Source organism: Lucilia sericata, unplaced genomic scaffold (genome assembly GCF_015586225.1).
Source record: "Lucilia sericata isolate MDLA Ls3-8-SP2 unplaced genomic scaffold, ASM1558622v1 Contig000499F_arrow, whole genome shotgun sequence".
Lineage (NCBI taxonomy): Eukaryota > Metazoa > Arthropoda > Insecta > Diptera > Calliphoridae > Lucilia > Lucilia sericata.
The window spans coordinates 11,374-38,923 of record NW_023994513.1 but is presented as its reverse complement, the minus strand read 5'-3'; the positions used below and the strand labels follow the sequence as shown (position 1 = coordinate 38,923).

General features: G+C 32.6%; 2 protein-coding genes across 2 annotated transcripts; one reads left to right on the top strand and one right to left on the bottom strand.

The window, feature by feature from the left end:
• Positions 1-90: 90 nt before the first annotated feature.
• On the top strand, positions 91-2,320 carry LOC119605594 (regulation of nuclear pre-mRNA domain-containing protein 1B). The gene is made up of 4 exons (XM_037958801.1): positions 91-437; positions 510-1,135; positions 1,487-1,630; positions 1,703-2,320. Exons 1-4 carry the CDS (start codon positions 287-289, stop codon positions 1,850-1,852), a joined length of 1,071 nt encoding a protein of 356 aa, XP_037814729.1. The 5' UTR covers positions 91-286; the 3' UTR covers positions 1,853-2,320.
• Positions 2,321-5,985: 3,665 nt separating this feature from the next.
• On the bottom strand, positions 5,986-27,086 carry LOC119605595 (intraflagellar transport protein 172 homolog). The gene is made up of 11 exons (XM_037958802.1): positions 27,072-27,086; positions 19,441-19,786; positions 12,414-12,700; positions 12,029-12,252; positions 10,487-10,945; positions 10,060-10,420; positions 9,290-9,995; positions 7,213-9,036; positions 6,857-7,158; positions 6,325-6,765; positions 5,986-6,271 (listed from the first exon to the last, which is right to left on the bottom strand). The coding sequence occupies exons 1-11, from the start codon at positions 27,084-27,086 to the stop codon at positions 6,023-6,025; spliced, it is 5,214 nt and encodes a 1,737-aa protein (XP_037814730.1). The 3' UTR covers positions 5,986-6,022.
• Between the last annotated feature and the right edge of the window lie 464 nt (positions 27,087-27,550).

The following is a 27,550-nucleotide window of genomic DNA, read 5'->3' as shown; positions in this document are numbered from 1 at the left end:
CTAAACGTAGTTGAAAACTTAGCCGGCTTACAGTCGATTTTAAGCCGCCGCCGACATATTTAGTGTCAGTCGCCGTCACGTTAATATTTGTCGGCGCAGGGCTCTGTGCCAAATGTTCGTAATTTTTTTTTTCCAGAAAAACATTAAAAGTGTGAAAAAATAAAAAAAATCTTAAAAGGTCTAATAAATTCGGGGCAAAATAAACAATTTTCCAAAACTTAAACCAACAGCCTTTTTAAAGGCCAAAAGTTTTTTAAAACGAACATAAATTAATAGCAAAAAAACAATGTCGGCTTTTACTGAAGTGGCTTTTTTGAAAAAATTGGCTGAATTGAATTCTAGTCAACAAAGTATACAAACACTATCCTTGTGGTTGATACATCATCGTAAACATCATGCTAGCATTGTGAAAACCTGGTTAAGGGAATTGCAAAATGGTTAGTAAGCGAAATTGTTACAAGATATTGATTTTTATTTTTAATTATTATTGTTGTTTTTTTCTGCCTCAGTGCCGGAAGCCAAAAAGTTAACCTTTATGTATTTGGCCAATGATGTTATACAAAATAGCAAGAAGAAAGGACCCGAATATGGCAAAGAATTTGCAAATGGTTTGCCCAAGGCATTCTCTCACATAGGCGAGACATGTAAGTCGGAAAAACTTTTTGGTAGTTTGGGACGTATACTCAATATATGGGAAGAACGTGGTGTTTATGAACCCAAAACTATAGCCGAGTATCGTAATCGTTTAAATAAAGAGCATGGCAAATTAACAGCAGTCACGGCGGCCACCTCAGCTAGCAAAGATTCCGGTGAGGAAAAACGTGAATCCAAACGTAAACATGAGGAGCATAAGTCAAAATCGAAAAAGTCACGAGTTTCTCCTACGGAAGAAACTAACTCATCGTCAGTTGTCGCCGAGTTGAATGGTGGCGATGGCGATCAAAGTCCCTACTTGCCATTGGGTGAACCTCCAGAGCCGGAAGAGTTAATTAAAGCTTTAATAAGTATAGAAAATTCAGCATCAAGTGATGCTGTTGTAAGGGAACGTATTGCAAATCTACCACCAGAAATTTCAGAAATAAGTTGTTTAGCTAAGTTGGAGGATAAGGATGCTGCGAAAAATTTGGCAACACAGGTGAGTTGGAAATTAAAACCGTAAAAAAATGACATGTCTATAATCTGGACTGAACTATAGACTAGGTTATAGACTATTCTATAGACTACACTAGAGTAGACTAGAGTATAGACTACACTAAAGACAAGACTGATTATAGATTAGACTAGACTATAGAATAGAATATAGACTAGACTAATGGCTATCTAGTCTATAGTTTGGTCTATAACATAGTCAATAGTCTGTTGTATAGACTGTATGCTAGCCTATGGTCGTGACAATAGCGACACCTTAGTCTTAGTTTTTAGATTTTTTCACAAAAATTCATATTTTTATTTATGTTTGTCATTAAACATCTATCTTCTTTTCCAGGTCAATGAAGCAGTTGAACTTTTAAATGACTACAATTCACGTTTATCTGCTGAAATGGAAGAACGTACTAAATTGACATCAATGTTGAGAGACTTTCAGGCTGAACAAAAGGAATTATTGGCTCAAGCTGAAAAGCGTTTGGAGGTAATACTTATAAACTTGCTATTAAATTTGTTTAAAACTCATCATAATATAAATGTTGTTTTTCTCCTATAGGAATACAAAAAGAAACTCCAAAAAGTATTGGCCGTACAAAAGGAAATACGTGATCATCTTTCTAATCTACCTGATTTAACACAATTACCCGATGTTACTGGTGGCCTAGCCCCCTTACCTTCGGCTGGTGATTTATTCAATATACATTGAATATACAATAACAAGTTAATAAAATAAATATATAAAATTTTTTACGAATTCTATGAATTGTTGAAAAAATTAAATACACATTTTAATGATACAAAAAAGGAATGATATATACAAAAATTATCATACAAATAATAATTATTTACATTTAAGTTCTTATTTGTTTTTGGACAAACTAAACAGTTCGTTTAATTATATATAAACCATATATATATAAACAATAATTATATACAATTATATATGAATTTTTAATGTCTGAACAGTTCTACACATTTATCACAATTATGTTTTTACACTTTTCTCTCACACAAGTTTGTAAACAAAATTATTTACAAATTAATGTATTTTTTTTGTATTTTTTTTAGAAATATATTAGTAATTGATTTTCCAATAAATATAACCATTCATTTAGACTGTTTTATGTATGTGGAAATAAAATAAAAAAGCAAGTTGTTTAAAAGGTCATTACAATTAATTGTAATTTTATTTTATCACAAAATTAGCTTTCAGTGAAAAGGAGCAAACTTTCGAAGTTATGTTGTCTTTCATATTTAATAAAAAAATTATATTTAATATTTGTGTGTGTTCTATATATTAGGCACTTAAAAATTTTATTTCACTTTAAATTTTTTCTTGCAATATTTTAAAAATAATACTGGATTTTAGTTAAAAAAAATTTAAGATGTTTTCAAAGTTTTAATTTAAATATAAGGGATATGTTTACGACTATAACGTTTTTGTTTTTTGAATTTTAATATAAAAAAAAATAAAAATTGTGAAAAAATATCAAATATAATAATTCGATAATTTTTTTTGGGAGTTCTAGTAGAGGATTCTAGTCAGAATAATAGATTATACTATAGTTAAGATTAGTCAAAACTATAGACAAGACTTATTAACTGGACTATAGAGTAAACTTTAGTCAAGACTATAGGCTAGACTTAAGTCGAGACTAGACCGTAGTCAAGAATATAGACTAAATTACTGACAAGACTATAGACTAAAGTATGGTCTACACTATAGTTAACACTATAGTCAGAACTGTAAACTACACTAGCCAATACAATAGGCTAAACTATAGTCAAGATGGACTAGATTATAGCCAAAGTTATAGGCAATAATTTAGACTATATATTAAACTATTATCTAAACTATAGCGAAAACTATAATCAAGACTATAGACTACATTATTATAAAGACGATAAATTAAACTATAGTCAAGACTATAGACTAGACTATATTAAAGACTATAGTCCAGACTGTAGACTAGACTACACTATATTCAAGACTATAGTCAAGACAATAGAGTAGGCTGTAGTCAAAACTATAAAATATAGTCTAGTCTATAAACTTGTCAAGTCTTGATTATAGTCTAGTCACTACACTTTAATCAAGACTAGACTAGAGCGTAGTCAAGATTAGAATATAGAGTAAACTATAGTAAAGACTATAGGCTAGACTTTAGTAAACACTCGACAGTAGTCAAGAATATAGAGTAAACTACAGTCAAGACTATAGACTAAACTATAGTCTACAATATAGTTAAGACTATAGCCAGAACTATAAACTACACTAGCCAAAACTATAAACTAGACTATGAATAGCCAAGATGGACTAGACTGTAGGCAAAATTATAGGCAAGACTCTAGTAAAAACTGTGGACAAGGCTATACTCTACACTATAGTCAAGACTATAGACTAGATTATAGTTAAGACTATAATTAAGACTGTAGGCTAGATAATAGTAAAGACTAGAGACTAGACTGTAGTTAATACTATAGACTAGGCTATAGTCAAAACTATAGACAAGTATAGACTGGACTATAACCAAGACTAGACTAGGGCGTAGCCAAGATTAGATTATAATAAAGACTATAGACTAGGCTGTAGTCAAGACTATAGAGTAGGATGTAGTCAAAACTATAGACAAATCTATATAATAGAGTCTAGTCTATAGACTTGTCAAGTCTTGATTAGAGTCTAGTCACTACACTTTGATCAACACTAGACTAGAGCGTAGTCAAGACTAGAATATAGAGAAAACTATAGTAAAGACTATAGGCTAGACTTTAGTAAAGACTCGACAGTAGTCAAGAATATAGAGTAAACTACAGTCATGACTATAGACTAAACTAGTCTACAATATAGTTAAGACTATAGCCAGAACTATAAACTACACTAGCCAAAACTACAAAACTATACTATGTATAGAAAAGATGGACTAGACTGTAGGCAAGACTTTAGCTAAAACTTTAAATTATACAGTAAACTATAATCCAGACTATTATAAAGACTATAGTGTAATTGACTATATAGACTATATATAGACTAGACTGTAGTCAAGACTATAGTCAAAGATATAGTAAAGACTTTAGACAAGGCTATACTCTACACTATAGTCAAGACTGTATACTAGATTATAATAAAGACTATAGACTAGGCTGTAGTCAAGACTATAGAGTAGGCTGTAGTTAAAACTATAGACAAATCTATATAAGAGAGTCTAGTCTATAGACTTGTCAAGTCTTGATTATAGTCTAGTCACTACACTTTAATCAACACTAGACAAGTCGTAGCAAGACTAGAATATAGAGTAAACTATAGTAAAGACTCGACCGTAGTCAAGAATATAGGCTAAACTACAGTCAAGACTATAGACTAAACTGTAGTCTACAATGTAGTTAAGACTATAGCCAGAACTATAAACTATACTAGCCAAAACTATAAACTAGACTATGTATAGCCAAGATGGACTAGACTGTAGGCAAAGTTATAGGCAAGACTTTAGCTAAAACTTTAGACTATATAGTAAACTATAATCCAGACTATTATATAGACTATAGTGTAAACTAAAGTCAAGACTATAGTGTAAACTAAAGTCAAGACTATAGTGTAAACTATAGTCAAGACTATAGACTAGACTGTAGTCAAGACTATAGATAAAGACAATAGAGTAGGTCAAGACAATAGAGTAGGCTGTAGTCAAAACTATAGAATATAGTCTAGTCTATAAACTTGTCAAGTCTTGATTATAGTCTAGTCACTACACTTTAATCAAGACTAGACTAGAGCGTAGTCAAGACTAGAATATAGAGTAAACTATAGTAAAGACTATAGGCTAGACTTTAGTAAACACTCGACAGTAGTCAAGAATATAGAGTAAACTACAGTCAAGACTATAGACTAAACTATAGTCTACAATATAGTTAAGACTATAGCCAGAACTATAAACTACACTAGCCAAAACTATAAACTAGACTATGAATAGCCAAGATGGACTAGACTGTAGGCAAAATTATAGGCAAGACTATAGTAAAAACTGTGGACAAGGCTATACTCTACACTATAGTCAAGACTATAGACTAGATTATAGTTAAGACTATAGACTAGACTATAATTAAGACTGTAGACTAGATAATAGTAAAGACTAGAGACTAGACTGTAGTTAATACTATAGACTAGCCTATAGTCAAAACTATAGACAAGTCTACAGACTGGACTATAATTAAGACTAGACTAGGGCGTAGTCAAGACTAGACTATAGATTAAACTACAGTCAAGACTACAGACCAAACTACAGTCAAGACTATTGACTAAACTATAATCAAGACTAAAGTATAGTCTACAATATAGCCAGAACTATTGACTAGATGTAACCAAAACTATGGAATAGACTATGGACTAGACTATATACGAACTATAGACAAATCTTTGTCTAAAACTTTAGACCTTAGTCAAGACTATAAAGTATACTACTATCTAGAGTCTTGACTATAGAGTAAACTATAATCAAGACTACTGACTAGGTTATTATTAAGACTATAGAATAAATTATAGTCACGAATATAGACTAGACTGTAGTCCAGATTAGAAAGTAGTCTATACATTAGACTATTGCCGAGTCTATAGCCTAGACTATATACTATATTGTCAAATATATATACTAGACTATACTATTGACCGGAGTATATCTTAATAGCGATTTTTTCTCATTGTGAAACAAAAATATCAAAAATTCCGATTCTATATTAAACTTTTAAATGTTGAAGAAAATTTAGAGTTTATTGTAGTCGAACAAACCATTTTTTTATATCTTTATTCTTCGCATGATAACTTTAACATATTATTAATGTTTTTCATTACATTTATATTCATTAAATATTTAAAAACATTTCAATGCATTACAAAATTTGCCAAACCATTCCACTTTTCGGTAAATTGTATAATATCACCGACTTCACTGCTAGGCGATAATTTAACTGCCACCGAAAATTTACTCCAAACATCACGATTAGCTTGACGTATTGATGATTGAAATGTTACCGGTTGGCGACCCTTAACTGGATAGGCACTTAAAATGCAGGCCACATCATTTAAACCTAAACTGGATTCATATAAGCCACGCTCATCAGTGGGTAAAACCTGAAAAATTTTATATTAAAACTTGCTTGAATATTAAGTAAAGAATTTCTCACCTGATCAACTTGCTGATCCATACTAACAGCTAACACCCATTCTCTAACTTCTTCATGTAGGTCAGGATCATTTTTCAAGTGTATTTCCTCGGGCAGAGGTACTGAACTGGGAAAATCTGTTGAAGTTAAATCACTATGATCAACTAAATTACCCGAACCCTCCTCAATAGCTTCACATACATCTAGATAATGATTGAGCATTACAAAGGCTTCAGCTTCCCGTCCCGCATTACGTAGATCAATGCCAGCTTCGTAAAAGCCTTTATCAACTGGTATGATATCGGTATAACGTAAAAGTGCTATAGATAGTCTAACAGCTATGGGCTGTAGCGATTGTACCTGACGACAAGCACTTCTGGTACAGTAATAGTGAGCAATTAATAGATACAGTTCCATATTATCGGTTATGGGTGCTTGTGAAAAGTCCGAGGATTTAAGTGTCTAAAAAGGAGAAGAGAGATATTTGAAATTTCATGTTACAACTCAATGCTCATCAAGTTTTCTATAGAGTTATTATGCGATCATCTCTCACCTGTAATAATTTATAAATAAAATCTCTCAGTTTCCTCCATAAACCATCCATCAATTGTTCCTCTCGCAAAGCAAAGAAATCCAAAGCAATGCGAGTATAAATATTAAAATTCGCCTCAATAGGAGGAGCACCATAATTGATGTACAATTCCAGAGCAGAAATGCAATCACCATCTCGTATCAATTGGGCAGCATACAGAGCAACATATTTTTGCAAAATTGGAGAACTTATTTGTTTGGCCTTATCCAAACAACGCTGCCACTGACCTTGCTCAGCCAGCATATCCAAGGCGCTAACAATATCTGCAAATTGACATTATAAGCAAGGTATTCCATTGTAAACCTATTCAAACTTACCTATATCGGCCAATTGTTCGACATTGCCTTCACTCTTAAGGCGTGTTTTTTGCTGCAACTCTACATAAGCCATTAGTTCGGGATCTAGTTCTTTGGCTAAACGTCTAGCCTTAGACCACTGTTCGGCGGTTATAAAAACATCTACAGCTTCTTTGGGCATATCGGCCGCCAAAAATAGTTGTGCAGCCGGGCCGATTTGTTTGATTTGCAGTAAACGAGGAGCCAATTGATTGGCTACATCCATGGCATCTTGGCCTTCCAAAAATTGATTGCAAATTTCTGCAGCTCTTAAGAGTGCTCTCTCAATAGTTGCCGCATCTTCGGCATTTGATGCATCAATTTGCATAAGACATTCGGCTGCCTTGCGAAAGTCTTCTTTTCTAGCAAATTCTGCCGCTTTTTGGAGATATGTTCTAGAATCATTTGCCTGACCACTACCACTACTCCTTTGCTCCTGGGCCTGCAAACGTCTTAGATCGTTTAACGTGGAGGGTACATGATCTTCAGCCACCCGTATGGCTTCATCAAACATGCCTTCATTTTTATAGTATTCTATAATCAAATCGGGTCTTTGGGCTCTCAATAGCAAAGACTCATAATCGGCAAAATTACGTGTTTCTAAAGCAGCATTAGCTTGACTTATGAGAATTTCCGTAACAGCATCGGGCAGATGAGTTTCGGCTACATTAAGGGCGGCCTTCCAATCACCAGCATGTGTATACATTAGTATTGCCTCGCGGGGTTTATTGGCTTTGATAAACTCCGCCTCGGCTTGTTCAAATTTACCCTCATCCTCTAGAGACATGGCAATTTTGAGGTGTACTTCGTCGGTGGATTTGCCGGCAAAACGACACAAATCCATGGCAAAGTCGAACTGGCCAGAATCACAGGCAAAACCCACGGCCGTATCTAGTAGAGATAATTTTGTTAAAAGTCTTACAGCACTTTCCACCGGCATGGATTTGGCCCACATATAAGCCACCTGATTGCTAGCACCATCTGTGCCTTTTTGTTTGGCCACCCGATAACCATCTTCCCAACGTCCGGCCGTACAATACATATGCACCACCGACTTCCAATCACCGGCAGCCAAATAATGCACTTCGGCATTTTTGAATTTCCCCTTCGACTCCAAAGTACGACCCAAATGTTGATGAGTATTCTCCAGCAAATCTTTGTGATAACGTTCCACCAAACGTATCATGGAATCATAGAGTTCACGGCGCTTATACATGGCTATGGCCAAATCGGGTTCATTAACCGCCAATAACACCTTCTCAGCATCACGATATTTGCCCTGCTCCTCTAGACCAGCCGCCAAATTAACAAATAAATCACGCATCTCCTCCGACTTTAAATACTTTTCACCCACCGCATAGGCCCTCTCCCATTTGCCATGACGATTTAAAAGTTCTATGGCTTCCTTAAAAAGATTAGCTCTCACCAGCAGATCCTCAGCACCATCTACGTCACCCGAAAATGCTAAATGTTTAGATAAATCTAAAGCATAACGTTGTATTTCCTCTGGTTCATCTAAAACTTTGGCAATTTGCACTGCCTTGCGCCATTGTTTTGCTCCCACAGCAGCATCCAGAGCTTTTTGTGTGGCTCCTGCCTCGATATAATGATTTATAGAGGCATCCAATTGTTTGCGCGACACTAACCAATCTCCCCATTCTTCTTCCAGGGAGGTAACTTCATCGGGGGAAATTTTTCGTGCCAAATCTAAAGCTCGGGCGTAAGCACCTCCTTTGCGGTATAAAGTTAAGGCGGCTTCGGGACGTGATAGGCGATAGGCTATGTCGCCAGCCATTTCGTATAATTCTGAAAAGTTTAGGGATATAAAAGGAATTATTAGTTTTTTTTTTAAAATAAAAAATTTAACGGTACAAAATTGAAAATTTATTGAGTTTATCGAAATTTTTCTTATAAAATGAAATTTTATCGAAAATTTTCTATAAATAGAGAGTTTATCAAAATTATTCTTTAAATATTTTCTCTAGAAAGAGAAGTTTTATATATTTTCGGAAAATTTCTTAGGATATTATCGAAAAGATCTGGAACATTCTTAACTTACCCGTATTAACCAAACCCTCGGTAACTTTCATCATTAGAGGATGATCATCCATGAGATGAGGTACCTTCAATGCCAATCTAGCAGCTCTAGCCGGTTTATTAGCTTTCAGAAACAAAGTCATAGCCTTTTCCACTTCCCCCTGTTCTTCCAAAACCTGGCCCGCCTTTTCCTCTTGACCCGTTGAGAGCAAAAACGACATTTGTTCATCTTTCAATTGTTGCAAACCCATGTAACCCCTTCGCTCGGCCAAACCTACAGCCTCATCCCACATACGTAATTTTTTATACATTTCCAACGCAGCCTCAATATCACCTTGCTCGAGATAAATACGTTCGGCCGATCTCAGATCTGAAGATAACAGAGCCAATCTAGCTCTCACTTCGGGACACAGTATGCCGGGAGAGAGAGTAGTTTCTTCATATTTATCAGCTTCCATAATCATTTCATTTAGATAAAAAGCCTTCGAGACATTACCCAGGGCTGCATAGCAACGTTGAGCCACTCTTAGATTACCATCCTCCATAGCTATAATGGCGAGATTATGCCACATGGCTTTCGCAGCAGGTTTATCACCCAAAGTCTCAAGGAAATGTATGGCTCTACCAAAATCACTATCATTAACCGCGGTGCCAAATTCCACCAGACCTTCATCTAGCTGATAAGTGTGTTCGGTAGGTCCCTCTTGCGAGCAGACAGTGGTACGTCCCTTTATGAGTTTTTCAAAAAAGGTTTTTAAAAATTATTCCTTTAAAATAAATTTAAAAACTCACCCCTTCTCTAATCACTTCCAAAACTTCACCTCTTATAGGCATCAAGGTCAAATGTTCGGGCAAATCAATATTATACCATATAGCCAAATTATTATTACTCTGAGCCACTACAACATCACTTTGAGGCACCCATTGGACAAAGGAGATATTATTAAGCAAAGTCTGTTTTTTGCCCGTATAAATATCGATTAAAATCAAACGCATTTTCTTATCGCGAAACAATAGTTTATGGGCAGTTTCGCTTAATTCAATCCAATCGATTTTGGTCTCATGATTAACTTGACCTATAATCATTTGACTTATTAAATCCACCACACAAATGGTTTTGGCATCTAAAAGAAAGGCCAGTTTTTTGTTGTCCCTAAATTGGAGAAACAATTTTGAACCATTAAATATATTTCAATAATAAATTCATTCCATAATCCACCTTGTATTACCGCGCTCATTTAAACGCACCGATATGACATGAGGATTCACAAACTCTGTGCGTACCGAACCTAATATCTGTGGTTCACCATATTCCACCAAACTCAACTCCCCCACATTGAATATTAGGCAGACTGTAGGATTTTCAAAATAAAAACGTTCATGTCTACCCGATGCTGTCCAAGGCACCTCACTAACCAGATTTCTGGTTAGATCACAGAGTATTAGAGATTCTTCGGTACGTGCCACTAAATAGTTATCTTTACCCATTATACGTACATCATCGATTTCTAAACCCAATTGAGATTCTATGGTCATTTGTTCGTGCGGCTCTTGCATGGATCGCACCAACAATTGACTGGGCGCTACGAAAATTAGTTCAAATTTATCCTGCCATATGGTACGTTTTAGTACGGACTCGAATACAACAACGGCTCCGGTGACGCTAGACATGGCTAATCTGTGAAAGGAAAATGAAAATGTCAGATAAGAACTAGGGTTCTATAGTTGAAACGAAAAGTCGACTTTTCGACTTTTCGACTTTTTTCATTTAGTTAAAAGTCGACTTTTCGACTTTTCGACTTTTTTCATTTAGTTAAAAGTCGACTTTTCGACTTTTCGACTTTTTGCATTTTATGAAAAGTCGATTTTTCGACTTTTTTCATTTAAATAAAAGTCGACTTTTAGACTTTTCGACTATAAGTATTTTATAAATAGTCGACTTTTCGACTTTTTCCGACTTTTTGCGACTTTTCGACCTTTTTCGACTTTTTTCGACTTTTTCGACTTTTTTCGACTTCTCGATTTTTTCGACTTTTTGACTATTTTCGACTTCTTTCTACTTTTTTCCGACTATTTTTTGACTTTTTTCGAGTTTTTCCCACTATTTTAGAGTTTTTGACTTTTTTCCACTTTTTAAAAATTTTTGACTATTTTTGACTTGTTTCTACAATTTGCAATTTTTCGACTTTTTCCGACTTTTTTCGACTTTTTCCGACTTTTCGACTTTTTTCGACTTTTTACGACTTTTCGACTTTTCGACTTTTTACGACTTTTCGACTTTTTTCGACCTTCTTCGACTTTTTTCGACTTTATTCGACTTATCGACTTTTGGCTTTTTTCGACTTTTATTCACAAAGTCGACTTTTTTCACAGACGATAGTCGAGTTATCGACTTTTTTGGAACAAAATAGTCAACTTCGACTTTTTTGGACAAAAAGTCGATTATTCGAAAGTCGATTTATAGAACCCTAATAAGAACGTTGTAGAAGATAATTTATCGAAAATTTTCTCCAAATAGAAATCATCTCTAAATAAAAATTTATCGAAAATTAATTCAAATAGAAATTTTATCGATATCTTCTCTAAATAAAATAAAACTAAAATCTTGACATAGAAAATTTATCGAAAATACTCTCTACACAAAAAATTTTTTTGAAAATTTTCTATTGAAAATGTTCTCTAAATACTAATCTAGCAATCTCACATTTCAATTTCATCTATAAATTTATTTACATACATACATGAGAAAAGACACACTTACCTAGCACCATCACGTCTCCAAAGCAGACATGTCACCGTATAAAAGAAATTAATATCTTTGGTAGCACTCTCACTCCAGGCCGATAAACGTGGACTCCAGCTAAATATACGTACACGATCAAAACTACCAAATGCCACAGCCTGTCCATTGGGACTACATGCGGCGACAGTAAATTCACGTTCACCTTCGGTACGTGAGTAATCAAAGGTACGTATTTGTCGGCCCTATAAAAAACAGTGCAAATAAAAAAAGCAGAGACTCATTTATTTTTTTACGACTACATATACATACAAACATGTCTTCCTTTAAACATTACATTTACACATTATTTTGAAATGACTGATACTTAAGTTTAAATTTACCTCGAAGTTAACATTCCACTTACCATTGAGTCGTAAAACACTATACGTTGATCACAACCACCCACACAGAAACCACCTTGTGGCCAGGCTAAAGCGAAAGGCGGCACTGGATGTTGCATTACACGTCCCGATGATTCATTACCATCTTCGGCTAGAAAATAACGTATTATTGTGCCATCATTGTGACCCGATAGAAATCCGGTTCCTTTAGTATTGGGCGCCAGGGATATGCAAATGCTATCGGCACCATACAAACTTTGAGACTTGTTGTTTTTGCAGTGCAGGGCACGTACTTTGCCGTCATCGAGACCTGGTGAAGAAATTATAATTTACATTTATAACTAAAGAATTATTCGAAAAAGGAGTAGACTATAGACTAGACTATAGCCTAGACTATAGACTTGACTATAGACTTGACTATAGACTTAACTATAGACTTGACTATAGACTTTACTATAGATTTCACTATAGACTTGAGTATAGACTAGACTATAGACTAGACTATAGACTAGACTATAGACCAGACTATAGACTAGACTATAGACTAGACTATAGACTAGACTATAGACTAGACTATAGACTAGACTATAGACTAGACTATAGACTAGACTATAGACTAGACTATAGACTAGACTATAAACTAGACTATAAACTAGACTATAGACTAGACTATAGACTAGACTATAAACTAGACTATAACTAGACTATAGACTAGACTATAGACTAGACTATAGACTAGACTATAAACTAGACTATAGGACTAAGACTATAGACTAGACTATAGACTAGACTATAGACTAGACTATAGACTAGACTATAGACTAGACTATAGACTAGACTATAGACTAGACTATAGACTAGACTATAGACTAGACTATAGACTAGACTATAGACTAGACTATAGACTAGACTATAGACTAGACTATAGACTAGACTATAGACTAGACTATAGACTAGACTATAGACTAGACTATAGACTAGACTATAGACTAGACTATAGACTAGACTATAGACTAGACTATAGACTAGACTATAGACTAGACTATAGACTAGACTATAGACTAGACTATAGACTAGACTATAGACTAGACTATAGACTAGACTATAGACTAGACTATAGACTAGACTATAGACTAGACTATAGACTAGACTATAGACTAGACTATAGACTAGACTATAGACTAGACTATAGACTAGACTATAGACTAGACTATAGACTAGACTATAGACTAGACTATAGACTAGACTATAGACTAGACTATAGACTAGACTATAGACTAGACTATAGACTAGACTATAGACTAGACTATAGACTAGACTATAGACTAGACTATAGACTAGACTATAGACTAGACTATAGACTAGACTATAGACTAGACTATAGACTAGACTATAGACTAGACTGATAGACTAGACTATAGACTAGACTATAGACTAGACTATAGACTAGACTATAGACTAGACTATAGACTAGACTATAGACTAGACTATAGACTAGACTATAGACTAGACTATAGACTAGACTATAGACTAGACTATAGCTAGACTATAGACTAGACTATAGACTAGACTATAGACTAGACTATAGACTAGACTATAGACTAGACTATAGACTAGACTATAGACTAGACTATAGACTAGACTATAGACTAGACTATAGACTAGACTATAGACTAGACTATAGACTAGACTATAGACTAGACTATAGACTAGACTATAGACTAGACTATAGACTAGACTATAGACTAGACTATAGACTAGACTATAGACTAGACTATAGACTAGACTATAGACTAGACTATAGACTATAGTCTAGTATATAGACTAGACTATAGACTAGACTAATAGACTAGACTATAGACTAGGACTATATACTAGACTATAGACTAGACTATAGACTAGAACTATAGACTAGATATAGACTAGGACTATAGATAGACTATAGACTAGACTATAGACTAGACTATAGACTAGACTATAGACTAGACTATAGACTAGACTATAGACTAGACTATAGACTAGCTATAGGACTAGACTATAGACTAGACTATAGACTAGACTATAGACTAGACTATAGACTAGACTATAGACTAGACTATAGACTAGACTATAGACTAGACTATAGACTAGACTATAGACTAGACTATAGACTAGACTATAGACTAGACTATAGACTAGACTATAGACTAGACTATAGACTAGGACTATAGACCTAGACTATAGACTAGACTATAGTCTAGTACTATAGACTAGACTATAGACTAGATATAGACTAGACTATAGACTAGACTATAGACTAGACTATAGACTAGACTAGCTAGACTATTAGACTCGTCTATAGACTAGACTATAGTCTAGATATAGACTAGACTATAGACTAGACTATAGACTAGACTATAGACTAGACTATAGACTAGACTATAGACTAGACTATAGACTAGACTATAGACTAGTCTAGACTAGACTATAGACTAGACTATAGACTAGACTATAGACTAGACTATAGACTAGACTATAGACTAGACTATAGACTAGACTAGACTATAGACTAGACTATAGACTAGACTATAGACTAGACTACAGCCTAGGCTATAGACTAGACTATAGACTATATTACTAAAAAGATAACAAAGTTATTTTAATAATATGAACACTTTTTCGTATTTTGCTGAGAATTTGTTACTTTCAGCATATTGTATTTCTTGATTAAAAAGAATTTTTCCAGTGTTTTGTTTTAATTAAATTTCTTCTCAATTGCATTCGTCTAAGAAAACTATAGACAGACATAAGTACATTAAGGATTCTCAAAGGATATCAAGTACTTGGACATAATACATTCCTATACACGTATGTATTTAAATGTACATACATACATATGTATGTACGTGTGCGTTAAGAAAAAATATAGAAAATTAAATAACTGAAAATGTGTTAAAACATAAAAGAACACGTTAATGTCTTGATACTATTGCATACAGTAGATGATGACTTTGATCATAATGATAATAAACTTAATTATTCCGTTGATAAAATGTATTTATTGAATGTTAAGGATAGAAATAAGTCCAAATAGTGTAGATTTTTTGAATTTTCTATAATTTTTAATAAATCGAGTTTTTAATTTTTCTGCAAAATAATATTAATTAAAATTTGTTAAAGAATTTGAACTAACATAGTTTTTTTCTAAATTTGTTTACAAATCACATTGTTATTAGTCCTTATCAAATGTCAATACAAGTAAATACTTTTATATTAATAACTACATACAGTCATCCACAGTGAAAATGTTCTTCTTTTGAAAATATTAACAACTTTCAGCGCAAAATTTTTTAATTATTAGTTTTTGCGAAAAAAAATTTTTCAGATTAAGGTTTAATAATAAAAATTAGTTAAATTATGTAGGTTTGAAATATTTTTAAATGTTGTTCTATAAAATATATAAAAACCTTTAAAGTGGACCATTTTAAATATCAACAACTGTACATCTAAGTAAATGCTCAGAGGAAAATTATGACTTTTGTTGATGCTAAAAACCCTGACAAACTTTTAGACTTCTTTAAGCACATATGCACATTTCTGTAAACCTAAACATTTGTATATTTAACAAGTCAAAATGTATAGTCGGGCATGGTCGACCGTAATTTTACGCTATACCTGTGAGTATTTTATTATATTATTTTTTATTAATATAGCATTGAAGTTGTTTTTTTTCCTTGGATTCCGAAGTATTTTAACAATTTGAAACAAAATGAACGATTGACCCAGTAGGCATCGTCCTGAAAGTCAACAGAAAAGGAACACTAACGAACGAACAGCGACACTAACTAACTGAAGTCAACAAGAAAACGAACGTAACTAACGAACGAACGAACGAACTAACGTAACGAACTAACGAACTAACGAACTAAAACTAACTAAGAACTAACGAACGAACGAACGAACGAACGAACGAACGAACGAACGAACGAACGAAAAACGAACGAACGAACGAACGAACGAACGAACGAACGAACGAACGAACGAACGAAAACGAAACGAACGAACGAACGAACGAACGAACGAACGAACGAACGAACGAACGAACGAACGAACGAAACGAACGAACGAAGAACGAACGAACGAACTAAACGAACGAAACGAACGAACGAAGAACGAACGAACGAAACGAACGAACGAACGAAAACGAACGAACGAACGAACGAACGAACGAACGAAGAACGAACGAACGAAACGAACGAACGAACGAACGAACGAACGAAACACACGAACGAACGAACGAACGAAAACGAACGAACGAACGAACGAAACGAACGAAGAAGAACGAACGAACGAACGAACTAACGAACGAACGAACGAACGAACGAAAGACGAACGAACGAACGAACGAACGAACGAACGAACGAACGAACGAACGAAGAACGAAACGAACGAACGAACGAAATAAGAAACGAACGAACGAACGAACGAACGAACGAAACAACGAGAACGAACGAACGAACGAACGAACGAACGAACGAACGAACGAAGAACGAACGAACGAACTAACGAACGAACGAACGAACGAAACGAACGAACGAACGAACGAACGAACGAACGAACGAACGAACGAACGAAACGAACGAACGAAACTAACGAAGAACGAAAACGAACGAACGAACGAACGAACAACGAACGAACGAACGAACGAAACGAAACGAACGAAGAACGAAGAACGAAACGAAAAACGAACGAACGAACGAACGAACAACGAACGAAACGAACGAACGAAACGAACGAACGAACGAACGAACGAACGAACGAACGAACGAACGAAGAACGAACGAACGAACGAACGAACGAACGAACGAACGAACGAACGAAAAACGAAACGAACGAACGAACGAAACGAACGAAACGAACGAACGAACGAAACGAACGAACGCGAACGAACGAACGAACGAACGAACGAAACGAACGAACGAACGAACGAACAACGAACGAACGAACGAACGAACGAACGAACGAACGAACGAACGAACGAAAAAGAACGACAACGAACGAACGAACAAAAGGAACGAACGAACGAACGAAACGAACGAACGAACGAACGAACGAACGAACGAACGAACGAACGAACGAACGAACGAACGAACGAACGAACGAACGAACGAACGAACGAACGAAAACGAAACGAACGAACGACCGAACGAACGAACGAACGAACGAAGAACGAACGAACGAACGAACGAACGAACGCGAACGAACGAACGAAACGAACCGAACGAAACGAACGAACGAACGAACGAACGAACGAACGAAACGAACGAACGAACGAACTAAACGAACGAACGAACGAACGAAGAACTAACGAACGAACGAACGAACGAACGAACGAACGAACGAACGAAAAACGAACGAACGAACGAACGAACAACGAACGAACGACAAACGAACGACCGAACGAACGAACGAACGAACGAACGAACGAACGAACGAACGAACGAACGAACGAACGAACGAAAACGAACGAACAACGAACGAACGAACGAACGAAACGAACGAACGAACGAACGAACGAACGAACGAACGAAAGAACGAACGAAGAATAAAGAACGAACGAACGAACGAACGAAGAACGAAACGAACGAACGAACGAACGAACGAACGAACGAACGAACGAACGAACGAACGAACGAACGAACGAACGAACGAACGAACGAACGAACGAACGAACGAAACGAACGAACGAACGAACGAACGAACAACGAACGAACGAACGAACGAAGAACGAACGAACGAACGAACGAAAACGAACGAACGAACGAACGAACGAACGAACGAACGAACGAAACGAAGAAAACTAAAAAATAAAATAACTAACGAACTAAAATAACTAACGAAAACTAAACGAACGAACGAAACTAACTAACGAACTAACTAAACTAACTAACTAACTAACTAACGAACTAACTAACTAACTAACTAACTACCTATTACCTACAGGAATCCTTTCAACTTTCAAAACATTTAAGTCAAATTTCAAAGGGGGCTTTATATAGCGGCTAGGGTCAAATTATACCTTATAATTATAAAACTCATGAGGGTCATCAAAGCTAGTACAGAACTTGGTTTTGCAGTTTTTTGTCGAGATACGAATATATTAAACATAATTATGAACTTAAAAGCCGTATTCGGCAGGTTGAGTTGTATGGGGGCTAGGTGAAATAATGGAACGATGTTAACCATTTTCAATAGGCTTCGTCCCTGGAACAATAGAAGATCAACTACCAAATTTCATTGAAAATGATTATAAGCCCATTGGTATACTTTAAGGTGGATATAGGACCAATATTATTGTGTGTTGCAAACATCAGCACAAACCCAAAATACCCTCCCCACTAATGTGGTGTAGGGTATAACTAAAGGGAAACGTACATACATATGTATGTAATACATATTATGTATGTAGGTTGATGTAAATTTGTTGTTTGTTTATTTGAAAAAAAAGAGTTAGAAAAGTAATTTCAAGGTTAAGGACAATTTTTATCAAAAAATTCCTTGAAAGTTAATAGCAGTTCTGCAATTTCAAAAAAATTTTTTAAGAGCAAACGAGTGAAATGCCTACAAATATTAAAAATTAATCACCGGAGATATAGGAAAATTTAAATAAATGTTTATGGACTAAAAGAAAAGATACTTTCATATACATACATAAGTATATATGTAAATATATAATTCTCAATAGAATTTGACATCCTACTGAATTATGTATGTGTGTTAATCGTATTAAACCGTATGAAAAATGTTCCTTTAATATATAAATGTTAAATCCTTACTAATTTAATTATTTTGTTCCCTTAATGATGTGTAAACACTTTTTATAATAAATATAAATATTTAAATATTACAGCTTGTAAATATTAAACAATTTTAACAACATTTTGTATGCAACAACATAATATCAGTTAAGGTCAGAAGTAATTTCCTATACCTATACAAATACGTGCTGTAATATTTTAATACATATTACTATAGCATTTCTAACAACAACCACCTTAAAAACATACATACCTGCTATAATCGCACCAGACGTTAACCATATTAATGCTGTGACAGCCGTCGTTTGTGGAAATTTATTACAAATAACTTTCTTATCATTCCACGACTCGCCCAATTTATAGACATACACAATATTGTCACTCTGGCCAACTGCTAATTTTGTTGAATCAGGACTAAATGCTAGACCACGTATTACATACGATTGCTTGCCATTAGCTGGATTTGATGGTTTCGTTGAGAATTTATCACGTCTTTCGCCCAACTCATCAAATAGTAAAATATGACGATCTGCTGTGGCGACAGCTAATTTTTTATGATTTGGTGACCAGGACAAGCCAGCAATACGATTAACATGATCCTATACAAATTTTTCACAATTCGGCAATTATTTGAGTAATTTTTGTGCATTTATATAAATTTAAATAATTTTTGACCCACCTGACCATCTAGTAATGTTTTTAAATATTTTAATTGCATTTTCTATTTTTAATTTTTTATTTTTTTTGCAGAGTTTAAAGTTTTTATGAATAAAAACATAATTTTATTTTAATGTTTTTATATTTTTCGTAGTCATGGCAACAATTGCGGTTACAATTGTGTTATCAGTTCATAGTGCATATTCGAAAAAATAACGTTATTTTTTGGTGGTAGATTAAATGCGTATTTGACTATTGGACTAAAGTCAAATTTGCAGTCTGGGCTATAGTGTTGTCTATAGTCTCGACTATAGTCTAGGCCACAGTCTGGACTATAGTCTAGTCTATAGTCTGGATTATAGTCTAGTCTAGTCTATAGTCTGGACTATAGTCTAGTCTTTAGTCTGGACTATAGTCTAGTCTATAGTCTGGACTATAGTCTAGTCTATAATCTGGACTATACTCTAGTCTATAGTCTAGACTATAGTCTATTCTATAGTCTGGACTATAGTGTAGTCTATAGTCTTGACTATAGTCTAGTCTATAGTCTGGACTATAGACTAGACTATAGTCCAGACTATTGACTACATTATAGTCCAAACTATGGACTAGACTATAGCCCAGACTATAGTCCAGACTATGGGCTAGACTATAGTCCAGACTATAGACTAGACCATAGCCCAGACTATAGACTAGACTATATTCCAGACTATAGACTAGATTATAGTCCAGACTATAGACTTGAATATAGTCCAGATTATAGACTAGATTATAGTCCTGACTATAGACTAGATTATAGTCCTGACTATAGACTAGAATATAGTCCAGACTATAGACTAGACTATAGTCTAGACAATAGACTAGACTATAGTCCAGACTATAGACTAGACTATAGTCCAGACTATAGACTAGACTATAGTCCAGACTATAGACTATACTATAGTCCAGACTATAGAATAGTCTAGACTATAGTCTAGACAATAGACTAGACTATAGTCCAGACTATAGACTAGACTATAGTCCAGACTATAGACTAGACTATAGTCCAGACTATAGACTAGACTATAGTCCAGACTATAGACTAGACTATAGTCCAGACTATAGACTAGACTATAGTCCAGACTATAGACTAGACTATAGTCCAGACTATAGACGAGACTATAGTCCAGACTATAGAATAGACTATAGTCCAGACTATAGAATAGACTATAGTCCAGACTATAGAATAGACTATAGTCCAGACTATAGACTAAACTATAGTCCAGACTATAGACTAAACTATAGTCAAGACTATAGACTAAACTATAGTCCAGACTATAGACTAGACTATAGTCCAGACTATAGACTAGACTATAGTCCAGACTATAGACTAGACTATAGTCTGGACTATAGACTAGACTATGGTCCAGACTATATACTAGACTATAGTCCAGACTATATACTAGACTATAGTCCAGACTATAAACTAGACTATAGTCCAGACTATAGACTATAGTCCAGACTATAGACTAGACTATAGTCCAGACTATATACTATAGTCTAGTCTATAGTCTGGACTATATTCAAGTCAATAGTCTGGACTATAATCTAGTCTATAGTCTGGACTATAGTCTAGTCTATAGTCTGTTATATAATCTGGACTATGGTCTAGTCTATAGTCTGGACTATAGTCTAGTCTAGTCTATAGTCTGGACTATAGTCTAGTCTATAGTTCGGACTATAATCTAGTCAAGAGTCTGGACTATAGTCTAGTCAATAGTCTGGACTATAGTCTAGTCTATAGTCTGTACCATAGCCTAGTCCATAGTCTGGACTATAATCTAGTCCATAGTCTAGACTGTAATCTAGTCCATAGTCTGGACTGTAGTCGAGTCTATAGTCTGGACTATAGTCTAGTCTATGGTCTAGACTATGGTCTAGTCTATAGTGTGGACTATAGTGTCTATAGTGTGGAAAATAGTCTAATCAACAGTGTGGACTATAGTCTAGTCTATAGTAAAGTATATATCTGGACTGGAGCGCACAACAGGCCCGATAGTGGCCTAGGTGTATTTCTTCGGTTTTGATGTAGTGTACATCCTCCTATCAACCTAACCTAACCATAATATAGTCTAATCTATTGTCTGGACTATAGTCTAGTCTATAGTCTCGACTATAGTCTAGTCTCTAGTCTGGTCTATAGCCTGGATTATAATCCACACTATAGTATTGACCTGTAGTCTATACATAGAACTTTAAAATCATATATCTTAAAGCTGAATGATTAGCTTTCTGCTAATTTTTTTCGTTTGGTGTACACATTCATGTGTTTCTATGTATACATTCATGTTTTTACGTAAATACACCCAAACATATATACGTGTTATTTACTTTATACCAGCAGTTAGTTGTAGTTACCTACACAATTGTCTAAATGTTTATGTTGTATGAAGATTTGATATTCCCTTGTCGTAGTCCTGTTTTCTTATTATTATTGTAATACCTACAATTTAGCATTTAATCTTTTGTTGTTGTTTTTTTTTTTTTTGTATTTTATCCAAGAGAGAAGTTGTCCCGTATATTGTTGGGAAGAAAAAAATAATTAATGTTGTGTAAAATAAAAGAGAAATGTGAAAATCTTTCTAAATGTCACTCTTTTCAAAAGGTAAATAATACCGTTAGAGTGTATTGAGTATGTATGTAGTTGTGTACTTTATTTTTAACATTTAATAACGTAAAACGGTTATGTTTATTTCGGTTGTTGTCTAGGATAAGCTTAGTGTTTTGCATGCTTTAATGGTGTGAGTATAACAGTTATTTATATGCTATGGATAATTTTATGTACAGTTTTTGGTAAACGGTATTATCATTTGTTTGTAAAGTTATGGTAATACAGTTTATAGTAGGATGTTTTCAATGGCAGTTTTAATTGAAAAGAAAGGTTTTTTTAAAGAAATTTTTACATTCAAATAAAAATTGCCATAGAAAATAACGAAAATGTTTTCCAAGGAAACATAACGAACGAGTTTTTTTAAGTAAAATTTAACAAAAAGTTTTCTAAAGAAAACTTTACCAAAAAGTTTTTATAGATAAGCAATATCTGAATGTTTTCTATAGAAAAGTAATAACAGAATCTTTTCTTTAGCTTAGTTTCATCAAAATCTTCTTTTCGTAAAAAGTTTTCATCCGAGAATCTTCATCACGAAAAAAAGCTTTATTAAAACGATTTCTTTATACATTTTGTCTATATATAGAAAGTCTGGTTAATTCTCATTTTGTAAAGTATTTAACTAATATTGCGTCACAATAGACAACATTAGCATTTATTACAACATAAATAGTTTACATTTAAATAGACATTTTCGTCAGCATTCAAATTACATAAATAACTCACAGTTTCCATAAAAATGAAATAAAAAATTTGAAAAAAATTAAATTCCCAAATCATTTCAGTTAAACTGACACCAACAAATTGCTCCATATGTTGACTGCAACAACTCATCTATAATTAAAGTTTGGGTCTTCAGTCTTTCAAACAAACCACCAAAGAATTAAACAAAAGACTTAAGAAACAAACTTGTTTTAAATATAGTTCATTTTAGATCAATTTTCGGTTTCTTGCCGCTTCTAAACAATCTTATTCATTCAATATACATACGTTTAATAAAAAAAAAAAACATTTTAACAAAGTTCAAAAGTTAAACGCATGGATAATTGTCGGATATAGACTTCATTTTTTGCTGTTTTACTTGCACGATGATCATGGTGATGATGGTGGTGGCGGTGTTGATGGTGTTGGTAACACCATGATTCACCACAAAAATAAAAATTAAAGAAAAAAAAAACTAAAACAACTGAGACGAAAACAAAAACATCATTTTCGTTAATACTTATTAGTGATGCTTGAATGAAAAATAAAAGAAGAATTAAATGCAACACAACAACAAACGAAAACAAAAACAACATTTAAAGAAGACACTCTGATGTTTTTGATATCAGATCATGTTAAAGGTATGGAAATTCTTGTTATATAACGATGTAAATGACCCACAAGAAGTCTGTTAAAATTCACGTTTCTAGTTGTTTTTCAATCATATAATGTTTCATTCATTCTGTTATTATAGATTTCATTAGTTGCTTTGTTGTTGTTTTTGAATAGTTTTAAAATGTCTTTGTGTTTTGTACGGTATTCAATGTTAATATTGATAAATTATTTGTTGTTGTTTCTTTTTCGTGGGAATATTTTGAATATTTTATTAACTATTTTTTTAAATACAATAATCATGATATTTGCAAAGAAATATGATTGATAAGTTTTGAGAAAAATATTTGAAAAAGTCTTGTGGTTATACTTTATATAGTACTTCCTATTTTCTCTTAATAACTCATTAAACTGTAATTATTGATGTTCAAAATTAAATTTTGAAATACTTAGATACGCATTTAACCTTCATTTATGGTTTTCAATAACAGCGTTTATTTTATTATATTTTGTTGTTCAAAAGCTCATCAATTACTTATAGCAAGATAATCTATGACAGGAGTGGGAACTATAAAATGTATTTATACTAATGGACCTATTTTTAGAAGAAGAATTTTGAAACTATTTTCTTTAAATGTTTCTTTATAAAAGAGAGAGAGACAGCTTTTTAAAGTGGTTTTTTAAAGCTTTCTTTGAAGTTCTCTATAGTATTTTTTGAGTTTTTTTAAGAAAGCTTTTCTTTAAAGTTTTTTAAGTAAGCTTTTCTTTGAAGAAAGCTTTTCTTTCTTTGGATTTCATAAAGTATTATTTTTAGTACAATTTTCTAAAGAAAACATTTTAGTTAGCTTTTTTTGAAAAGCTTTAAAGCTTTTCTTTAAATGTTTCTTTTTAAAATAGTAAAGTTTTTAGGAAAGTTTTTTTAAGAAAGCTTTTTAAAGTGTTTTTTTAGCTTTTCTTTAAAGTTCTTTATAGTATATTCTAAATTTTTCTTAAGAAAGCTTATTTAATTTTTTTTAAGAAAGCTTTTTTTTCTTCTTGGATACCATAAAGTATTATTTTTAGTACAATTTTCTAAAGAAAACATTTTAGTTAGTTTTCTTTGAAAAGTTTTTTTTTTAAGTTTTCTTTAAATGTTTCTTTTTAAAAGAGTAAAGTTTTTTGGAAAGTTTTTTAAGAAAGCTTTTTAAAGTGTTTTTTTTAGCTTTTCTTTAAAATTCTTTATAGTGTTTTCTGAATTTTTCTTAAGAAAGCTTATTTAAATTTTTTTAAGAAAGCTTTTCTTTCTTTGGAAAGCTTTTTTAAAGTTTTCTTTTGAAAGCTTTTAAAAATTTCTTTTTAAAAGTGTAAAATTTTTTGGAAAGTTTCTTAAGAAAGGTTTTAAAAGTTTTTTTGAGTTTTTCCTTCAAAAAGCACTTTTTCGAAGTTTTTTTAAGGAAACTTTTCTTTGAAGAAAGCTTTTCTTTTCTTTCTTTGAATTTCATGAGGTTCTATTTTTTATACAGTTTTCTAAAGCAATATTTTTAATAGTATTCCTTGAAAAACTTTTTAGAGTTTTCTTCAACAAAAAAACCTTTTTTAAAGATTTCTTAAGAGAATTTAAATTTAATTAAAATTATATATATTTTTTATTAAGATTTTTTGAGAAATCTTTGTGGGAGGTATTCCATACAAAACTTTTTAAAAGTTTCCTTTAGAAAATTCTTGTTTATTCAGAAAACTTAATTGTTATTTTTAGAAAGAAAGAAAGTTTTTTTTTAATTTTCTTCAGAAAGCTTTTTTAAACATTCTTTGGAAAGCTTGTTTTAATTCTCTTTGCAAAGCTTTTTTTAAAGATTTCTTTGGAAAACTCTTTAAGTTATTTAAAGAATGCCTTTAAAATTGAAAGTTTTTCATAAGAAAGCTTTTTGAAAGTTTTCTTAAAAAATTATGTATTTTGAAAGTATTAAACCATAGAACATATAATATCCAATTTTAGATTTTCTTAAGAAAGCTTTTTTTTGTTGAAGTTGACATTGCATTTTCTATTCAAACTTTGCAAGAACAAAATTCCTCTTTAAGTTATTTAAAGAATGCCTTTGAAATTGAAAGTTTTTCATAAGAAAGTTTTTGAAAGTTTTCTTAAAAAAGTATTTTGAACCATAGAACATAAAATATCCACTTTTAGATTTTCTTATGAAAGTTTCATTAAGCTTTTTTGAAAGCTTTTTGTTGAACAGAATTCCTGAGAAAACTTTGCAAGAAAAGTTTTCTTTAAAAAACTTAAACAAGAAAAGTTTTCTTTAAAATACTGTTGCATGAAAACTTTTGATAAAGTATTTTTATGACACATTTTCATTAAGTTATTGTTAGAATACTTTTCTATAAAATTTTATGTAGAAAACATTTTGATAAAAAATTTTTTTGATAAAGTTTTCTTTAGAAAAGTTTTTGATAAACTTTTCTTTAGAAAACTTTTTCATAAACTTTTCTTTAGAAATCTTTTTGATAAACTTTTCTTTAGACAACTTTTTAACAAAGTTTTCTTTTTGATAAGGTTTTCTTTAGAAGACTTTTTGTTAAAGTTTTCTTTGGAAAAGTTTTGATAAAGTTATTTTTCGAAATATTTTTGATAAAGTTTTCTTTAGAAAACATTTTGATAAAGTTTTCTTTAGAAATCTTTTGATAAACATTTCTTTATAAAACTTTTTTACAAAATTTTCTTTAGAAAACTTTTTGATAAACTTTGTTTCCTTGGGAAAATGTTTCTTTATAAAACTTTTTGATAAGGTTTTGATTAAGAAACTTTTGGATGATATTTTCTTTAGCAAACTTTTTGAATTATCTTTTTGATAAAGCTCTTATTGAAAACTGTTTCATATAAATATTTTAAAAAGTTTTCTAAATAAAATTTTTAAAAACGTTTCTTTTTAAGAAGTTTTAATACACTTGGTGCATGTGTCTTCATATTTAGTAAATTTTATGATGCGTTTTAGGACATTTTTCTAGTTTTCTATATTAAACTTTTATAATCAGTTTTTTTTTTTTTTTTTTTTTGTATAAATCATTAATGATCTATTTGCTTTCGAAAACTTTAATGATCAGTTTTTGTTGTAGAAAATTTACATGTTCATGATCAGTTTTTTTTAACAAATATCATGATCAATTCTATAGAAAACCTTTATAAAAGACATTCATGATCAGTTTTCTTTATAAGACCTTTTGATCTTGTAATTATTCAGTATTAAGTTGAAAACCAGCAACTAATTGTTCATAAAGTAACATCATACTTTGACGCCCAACATTATCTCAGTCTGTTTTTTTTTTTTATTTTGTTTGTTTTATATTCTCAAGCCATAATTTAAGTAAAATGTTTTATCTTACAATTAAGTAATTTGATAAATTGATGTGTCCAAAACTGTAAAACAAACACCTTAAGTTTTCATAGACACTGAGGCGCATAAACTGGGGACAAATGGAAGAATATGGAAACAAAACTAACCTTGTAATTAAGCTACTAATAGGAAAATCTATAATAAAAACTAAAATTAAAACAAAATACTAACTTAAACGGTTTTTGCTCATTAACAGCAATTTAAAGACCCTAAAAAAATATATATATATATAGAAGACATTATTAATGACCTTAACCTTACCATTATTTAGAGAAATAAAAATAAAATATAATTTTGATAATATTATTAAAACAAGTAAGAAATTATAGTCGGGCGAGGCCGACCATATAATACCCTACACCTTTGACAAAAAT

Bases quoted from the DNA above. Each gene is read 5' to 3' on its own strand.
- LOC119605594 (XM_037958801.1), top strand. From the start codon at position 287: ATGTCGGCTTTTACTGAAGTGGCTTTTTTGAAAAAATTGGCTGAATTG. The intron at 438-509 runs GTTAGTAAGCGA...TTTCTGCCTCAG, and splicing joins GTTAAGGGAATTGCAAAATG to TGCCGGAAGCCAAAAAGTTA. The intron at 1,136-1,486 runs GTGAGTTGGAAA...CTTCTTTTCCAG, and splicing joins CGAAAAATTTGGCAACACAG to GTCAATGAAGCAGTTGAACT.
- LOC119605595 (XM_037958802.1), bottom strand. The intron at 12,701-19,440 runs GTATGTATGTTT...TTTCTTCACCAG, and splicing joins GTCTGGTGCGATTATAGCAG to GTCTCGATGACGGCAAAGTA. The intron at 6,272-6,324 runs GTGAGAAATTCT...AAAATTTTTCAG, and splicing joins TGGATCAGCAAGTTGATCAG to GTTTTACCCACTGATGAGCG.